The sequence below is a fragment of the Eimeria maxima genome, genomic scaffold (assembly GCF_000499605.1).
Source record: "Eimeria maxima Weybridge genomic scaffold, Emw_scaff339, whole genome shotgun sequence".
NCBI lineage: Eukaryota > Apicomplexa > Conoidasida > Eucoccidiorida > Eimeriidae > Eimeria > Eimeria maxima.
Genome location: NW_013566254.1, coordinates 1 through 7,500, shown reverse-complemented (window position 1 = coordinate 7,500; position 7,500 = coordinate 1). Strand labels below are relative to the sequence as shown.

The window sequence follows — 7,500 nt, the reverse complement described above, 5'->3', positions numbered from 1 at the left end:
CCCTACCAGCAGCAACAGCAACAGCAGCAGCAGCATCAGCATCAGCAGCAGCAACAGCAGCAGCAGTCCTTCTCCTGACCAGTGGTCAATGTGCCTGTCTTATCAAAGATAAAATCTGTTAATAAATGCATAGAATTAATTGCTGTTGTCTCCTTAATAAGGAGACAATTCCTTGCTGCTATGCTGCAGCAGACTACTTGTGCTATAGGAGCAGCAATACCTGCAGCAGCAGCAACAGCAGCAACAGCAGCAACAGCAGCAACAGCAGCAACAAAAAAAGAAGCAATAAAAATAGAAATACTGCCACTACAAGTAGCAGCAGCACCACCACAACCAACAACCGCAGCAGCAGGACAAGGAGGAGCAGCAGCAGCACAAGAAGCAGCAGCAGCAGCAGCAGCACAAGCAGCAAAAACAACAACAACAACAACAACAACAACAACAACAACAACAGCAGCAGCAGCAGCAGCAGGAGGAGAAGGTATAATCTTACTGAGTGCACAAGGACAAGCAATAGATAGAACAGAGACAGAGAATTGGAGGGACAGCAGCAAATAAGAAAGAAGAAGGTGTCTCCTTATTATATATATAGGTATATGCAGCAGCAAGGGGATCGGGGAGACGATCCCCTGCAGCAGCAAATATAACCATAATATAAATGTTGCTGCAGCAAGCAGCAATACTATAGGTACAAAATAACTGCAGCACAATAATACATAAACCCTAAACCCTAAACCCTAAACCCTAAACCCTAAACCCTAAACCCTTGAGCGCAGTTGTGGGAGTTGCTAAGTATCTCTAGGAGACGTTATAGCAGCAAAGCAGCAACAGCAGCAGGAACAAATGCAGCAGCAGCAGCAGCACGATTACCACCACCACCAGCAACAACAACAGCAATAGCAGCAGCAGCAGCAGCAGCAGCAGCAACAGCAACCTACGCTGCAACTTTATCATATAGTTGCTGCTTATGAGGTTTGCTGCTGTATGACTGCAGCACGAGTTGCTGCACTTGCCCTAAGGCAGAGCTGCTGCCTAATTCTGTTACCTGCAGCAGCAACGCTCCTCCTCCTTCTTCTTCTTCTTCCTGCTGCTGCTGCTGCTGCTGTTGCTGTTGCTGCTGCTGATGATGCTGAGCAGCAGCAATAGTAGCAGCAGCAGCAGCGCCATCTGTAGGCGAGCTGTCTCTCTCTTGTGACGGGGAAGGGCTGCTGCATAACGATGCTGGTGCTGATGCTGCTGCTGCTGTTGCTGCTTCTGCTGCTGCTGCTGCTGCTGCTGCTGCTGCTGTTGCTGCTGCAACAACAATAGAGCCACCTAAGACTGTCTCCCCTTGTCCCTTACAGACAGGATGACTCTCCCCTGTTAGTAACGATTCATTAATAGGAATTATCTCCTGCAGCAGCAGCAGCAGCAGCAACAGCAACAGCAGCAGCAGCAGCAGCAGCAGCAAGTATGGTAACCCTCATAACACATTTTAATCAGCAGCAGCAGCAACAACAACAACAACAGTCGCAGCAGCAACAGCAGCAGCATCAACAACAGCACAAGCAGCATCAACACCAACAGCAGCAACAGCAACAGCAGCAGCAGCAGCAGCAGCAGCAGCAGCAGCAGACCTTATTAATTTGTATACCATCTGCAGGTACAGCAGAGCCTAAGGGGACTCTAAGAATGTCTCCTAACTGCAGCAGCTCAACAGGGACAGCAGCAGCAGGAAGAGACGCAATAGCAGCAATCTGCTGCTGCTGTAGCTGCTGTGCTGCTGCAGCAGGATATAATCCTTTGCATGCAGTCGTCAGCATCTGCTCAGGAGGTATAAAAGGATAGGCGTGGGCCTTTGCTGCTGCTGCTGCTGCTGCTGCTGCTGTTGCTGCTGCTGCTGCTTATATTAAATATAACAGTAATAATACATACAAATAATGAATAAATAAAAGAAATATTTGTTGCTAAAGACATCAAGACATGCATGTCTGCTGTTTTTTTTGCTGCTGCTGCTGCAGCAAGACAATGTACTGCAGCACCAGCAGCATATACAACATAAAAAGATAATATACTTATTATTAATAATAAATAAGATAAACCTGGTAAAAAAGACTCCTGTTGCTGCAGCACAGACACAGCAGCAACAGCAGCAACAGCAGCAGTAGCAGCAGCAGCAGCAGCAGCACAAACAGCAACAGTATAAGGACTGCACTCATAGGATTGGCAAAATAGTTGCAGCAGCAGCAGCAGCAGCAGCAGCAGCAGCAGCAATAAAAGGAGACAAATAAAAGGAGACAATAAGAGGAGGGAGACAGCAAAAGGAGACAGGAAATAAAAGGAGACAGCAAATAAATAAAAAGGAGACAATAAATAAAAAGGAGACAAAAAAGGAGAAAAAAGGAGACAAAAAAGGAGACAAAAAAGGAGACAAAAAAGGAGACAAAAAAGGAGACAAAAAAAAGGAGAGAAAAAAAGGAGAGAATAAATAAGTGTCTCCTTTTTTTTTTCTTACTAATATGCGTAAATAATTGTTAGGTATAATCATAGTTAATAAGACAATAATAAAGGAAGGAGCAGCAGCAGCAAAGAATCTTTTTTTCTGCTGCTGCAGATCTGCTGCTGCTGCTGCTGCTGCACTAAATAATATCTCCCCTCTAGGTGACCATTGGACCATCCAGTTGCTGCTGCAGCACAGCAGCAGCAGCTGTCTTGCCCCTATCTTCTTATGTGCGTATACTATACGTACACATATATTGCTGCTGCTGCTGCTGCTGCTGCTGCTGCTGCTGCTGCTGCTGCTGTGGTCTGCTGCTGCTGCTGCTGTGTCTGCTGCTATTGCTACAGAGACTACGCCAGGGACAGATAGCAAGAAATCCTTAAAGCTTTTGCCCCATACAGCAGCCGCCTTGCTGTCTGCTGCTGCTGCTGCTGCTCCTGCTGCTGCAGGAGGAGGAGGAGCAGCAGCAGCAGTTGGTGCAGGGGGGCAGCAAGGATACGTAGAAGGAGTTCCTGCTGCTGCAGCAGCAGCAGCAGCAACTTCTGCTGCCTTATTTATATTGAACACGGGGTCGCCAAGAGACCGCACGTCTATAGGGCTAACATGCAAGACAGATTCTGCTGCTGCTGCTGCTGCTGCTGCTGCGCTGCTGCTGCTGTCGTGCTGCTGCTGCACCATTACTTGGTCAGACAGCAGCAGCACACGGTAACCTATGCTGGTTAGTTGCTGCTGCAGCTCGTCAGCTGTTGTTGTAGATTCTCCATGTTCTGCTGCTGCAGCTGTTGCTGCTGCTGCTGTTGCTGCTGCTTCTGCTGCTGTTGTTGCTGTTGCTGCAGCAGCAGCAGCACGGTACTCTACAGTTGCCCGCTCCAGCAGCAAGGAGACATTTGCTGCAGTGACACCCGGGAGGTGCAGCAAGTGCTGCTCTATTGTCCGTACACAAGAACCGCAACTCATCCCTGCAGCAGCAGCAGCAGCAACAGCAGCAAGAGCAGCAGCAGCAGCAGCAAATAGTTCCATGTCGCCTACTGCAGCAGCAGCAGCAGCAAGGAAAACAGCGAATAAGAGAACTGCATCTGCTGCTATACTAGACCCCCCACCGCAAACCCTAAACCCTAAACCCTAAACCCTAAACCCTAATTCACCGGTAACTTGGAAGGTGGCTAACTTGCGTTTGGCTTGCTGCTGCTGCTGCTCCTCCCCTGTTGCTGCTGCTGCTGCTGCATGCGTAGACGGGGACGACAGCTCAGCTGTCCCCCTATTGTCTCCTCTCCCTCTATCGCTGCTGCTGCTGCTGCTGCTGCTGCTGCTGCTGCAGAGTGTTGCTTTGAAGCCGAGGCCCTGAATAAAGTCTATTAGCTGCTGCTCTGTTACCTGCAGCACAAACCCTAAACCCTAAACCCTAAACCCTAAACCCTAAACCCTAAACCCTAAACCCTAAACCCTAAATCTTCGTATAGGAGGACCTATTGATGCTTAAACAGCAGGAAAAACAGCAGCACGTCCTACATCCTAAACAGCAACAGCAGCAGCAGCAGCAGCAGCAGCAGCAGCAGCAGCAACAGCAGGAGACAAACCTCATCATTGCAGCAGATAGTAGCTAATTTATTATTAAATAATACTTGTGCTGTATGTACACCAGAGAGACATCTTATTGCTGATTGAATTGATTGGCAGCAACTGCTGCACTTCATACCCTCCACATACACCTGAATTAAGCGCACCATTGCTGCTGCTGCTGCTGCTGCTGCTGCTGCTGCTGCTGCTGCTGCTTCTGCTTCTGCTGATAGTGGTGGTGGTGTGGTGGTGGTTGTTGTGTTAGAAAGAAAAGGAACAAGAAGAAGATTCGTCTACAAGAGAACTTGCTGCTGCTGCTGCTGCTGTTGCTGCTGCTGCTGCTGCTGCTTCTGTTGCTGTTGTTGTCGTCGTTGCTTTAGAGGCAGAAGATTGCTGCCGAAAAGCATATGCTGCTGCTGCTGCTGCTGCTTCTGCTGCTTCTGCTGCTTTGTCTTCGCTAGTGCTGCTGCTGTTGCTGTTGCTGTTGCTGTTGCTGCTACTGCAGCAATACACACTGTTGCTGCAGGTGTGTTGTTGGACCTTCTTACAGAAGGCAGAGGAAGACAAGCAGCACACATACCTAAACCCTAAACCCTAAACCCTAAACCCTAAACCCTAAACCCTAGAAGTGTAACAGGAGAGAATGGGGACAGGAAGAAAAGGGTTTAGGGTTTAACTCTTGAGCTGCCTGTACACCCCGTGAGTCAGTTTATTAGAACAGCTGGTGTAGCCGACAGCAACAGGAGAAGATGTGTAGTAAACCCTAAACCCTAAACCCTAAACCCTAAACCCTAAACCCTGCAAATTGCACACAAAAGAAACAACTTAACATAAAATAATTAAAAATAAATAAATTGAATTTATTTCAATAAAATAATAAAGAAAAAAAAAAGAAGGAAGGTCTTCGCCTCTCCGCTGCTGCAGCACCGGCTGCTGCTGCTGCTGCTGCTGCTGCTGCTGCTGGAACACCAGTCCTGTAACAACACCTGCAGCAGCAGCAGAAGCAGCACCAGCAGCAAATTTATTAATATTTTCCTGCAGCAGCAGCAGCTGCTGCTGCATTAATTATATTTATTCTTTTAGTAAAAGCTGCATGCAACAGAAACCCCGATCCTTGACCCCACCGTGCAGAAGTAAACCCTAAACCCTAAACCCTAAACCCTAAACCCTAAACCCTAAACCCTAAACCCTAAACCCTAGAATTCAAATATTATTCGTTGAGCTGTTTATAGACAAAAACCCTTCCCAGCGCTTTGGCCATCTCTGTTGCTGTAGTGTTTTGCTGCTGCTGTTGCTGCTGTTGCTCCAACTGTTGCTGCTGCTGTTACTGCTGCTGCTGTTGCTGCTGTTGCTGCTGTTGTTGCTGCAGCAGGGGTGGCGACATTAATTTCTTGAAGGAGAAGAAGAACACAAACAGCATTGAGGGTTTAGAGGACCTGCTCACCTGTGGATCTAGGTTTTAGGGTTTAGGGTTTAGGGTTACGGAGGGTTTACAGACCTGCTAACTGAGCAGCAACTCCTTGCAGGATTTGAGGTTGCGCAGTAGCAGCAACAGCAGCAGAACCTGCAGCAGCAGCAGTATCTCCAGCAGCAGCAGCAAGCGGTCCGCTCTGCAGCAGCAGCAACAACAACAGAAGCAGCAACAGCAGCAACAGCCGCAACAGCAGCAGCAGCTGCTGCTGGACTATTAGGGTCAGATGCTTCCCTCTGAGTACATCTTCTCTCCTTTGCAAACCCTAAACCCTAAACCCTAAACCCTAAACTCTTGATGGGGGTGGCTGAGGGTTTAGGGTTGGAGCGGCTGCTGCGGCAGCTGCTGCAGCAGCTGCGGTCTTATGAGCAGCAGCAGCAAACAATCAATACGCTGCTGCAGCAAATGACGGGACAGATAATAGACAGGAGGTAGGCTGCGGCTGCTGCTGCTTCTGCTGCTGCTGCTGCTGCTCTCGCTGTACCCCACACTTGCTGCTTCTGCTGCTGTTGCTGCTGTTGCTGCTGCTGCTGCTGCTGCTGCTGCAGAACCTGTCTGTACACATGAAGTGTGCATGCAGGTATCTCGAGGGAGATTATCTGGCAACTCTTATGCTAAACCCCCAAGTAAGCAGCAGCAGCAGCAGCAGCAGCAGCAGCAGAACCTGCAGCAGCAACCGCAGCAGCAGCAGCAACAGTTGCAGCAGCTAGAAGGCCATCTATTTTGTGATTTCTCCCTCTGCTGCAGCATGTGCTACATAATTGCATGCAATTTTCTGCTGCTTGCTGCTGCATCCGCTGCTTCTGCTGCTGCTGCTGCTTCTGCTGCTGCAGCTGCAGGCCTGCTGTCTTACAAATTACAATGTTGCGCTGCTGCAGCAGCAAACTCGCCTCGAGGATTTGCATACTGAGCTGGTGGGTCCTAACAGCAGCAACAGCAGCAACAGGAGCAGCAGCAACAGGAGCTGCATCAACAGCAGCAGCAGCAGCAGCAGCAGCAGCAAAGCGTATGCGTGTCTTTGCTGTTTGTCAGGAGGGGACAGTCAAGGCAATGCAGCAAACTGTCTGCTGCTGCAGAGACTTTTCTATGAAAACAGCAGCAGCAGCAGCAACTGCTGCTGCTGCTGCTGCTGCTGCAAACAAACCTGCTGCAGCAGCAGCAGCAGACCCGAATGAGGCAGCCACGGCTGCAGACATAGGTACGTCCCTTCCCCAGCAGCAGCAGCAGCAACAGCACTAGCAGCAGCAGCAGCGGAAGAATCACCTGGAGAGACTGCCATTCGTGCTGCTGCTGCTGCAGCAGCAGCAGCAGCAGCAGCAGCAGTAGTTGCAGCCATCTCCCTATGAAGAAGACCTCATGAGTGTTGCTGCTCTTCCTGCTGCTGCTGCTGCTACTGTTGTTGTTGTTGCTGCTGCTGCTGCTGCTGCATTTATTCAGCTGGATTGATGGAGACAATTGCTGCTGCTTTCTCCCGTCAAGTTGCGCTGCAGCAAAGTTTGCTGCTAACCTTGGTAAACCCTAAACCCTAAACCCTAAACCCTAAACCCTAGAGAATATTTTCTTGGGTGTTGTTAGTGAACCTTAAGGCCCATTATCTTATTTATTGTCTCCTTTCTTAATCTATGTGCTGCTGCTGCTGCTGCTGCTGCGTCTGCTGCTGTTGTTGCTGCTGCTGCTGCTGCAGCACGAGATAGAGAGTAGAGACAGCAAAGAGATGCAGCGTTTGCTGCTGCTGTTTAGCCAACGGCCATGCGAATATCCTCTAAGGGCAGCAGGTAACTCCTGCTGCTGCTGCTGCTGCTGCTGCTGTTGCTGTTGCTGCTGTTGCTGCTGCTGCTGCTGCTAATATGCTGCTTATATGTTGCTTGTCTGCTGCTGGTGTTGCTGTTGCTTGTTGTGTATTGTTTAGTTATTTTATTTATGTTATTTATTTATTTATTTATTTATTTATTTATTTATTTATTATTTATTTATTTATTTATTTATTTATTTA

The 7,500-nt window shown here is 48.8% G+C and overlaps 1 protein-coding gene across 1 annotated transcript in view; it reads right to left on the bottom strand.

The window, feature by feature from the left end:
* EMWEY_00029020 (copper-transporting ATPase, putative) overlaps positions 1-7,014 on the bottom strand; it is a gene marked incomplete at both ends in the record, with an annotated part of 8,566 nt that extends 1,552 nt beyond the window's left edge. Inside the window, 9 exons of the mRNA XM_013481452.1 lie at positions 939-1,359; positions 1,634-1,802; positions 2,729-3,438; positions 3,625-3,853; positions 4,342-4,623; positions 4,964-5,022; positions 5,992-6,062; positions 6,361-6,428; positions 6,861-7,014. Coding sequence (XP_013336906.1) covers positions 939-1,359; positions 1,634-1,802; positions 2,729-3,438; positions 3,625-3,853; positions 4,342-4,623; positions 4,964-5,022; positions 5,992-6,062; positions 6,361-6,428; positions 6,861-7,014 — 2,163 coding nt within the window. The remainder of the gene's footprint in view (positions 1-938; positions 1,360-1,633; positions 1,803-2,728; positions 3,439-3,624; positions 3,854-4,341; positions 4,624-4,963; positions 5,023-5,991; positions 6,063-6,360; positions 6,429-6,860) is intronic.
* Positions 7,015-7,500: the final 486 nt, after the last annotated feature.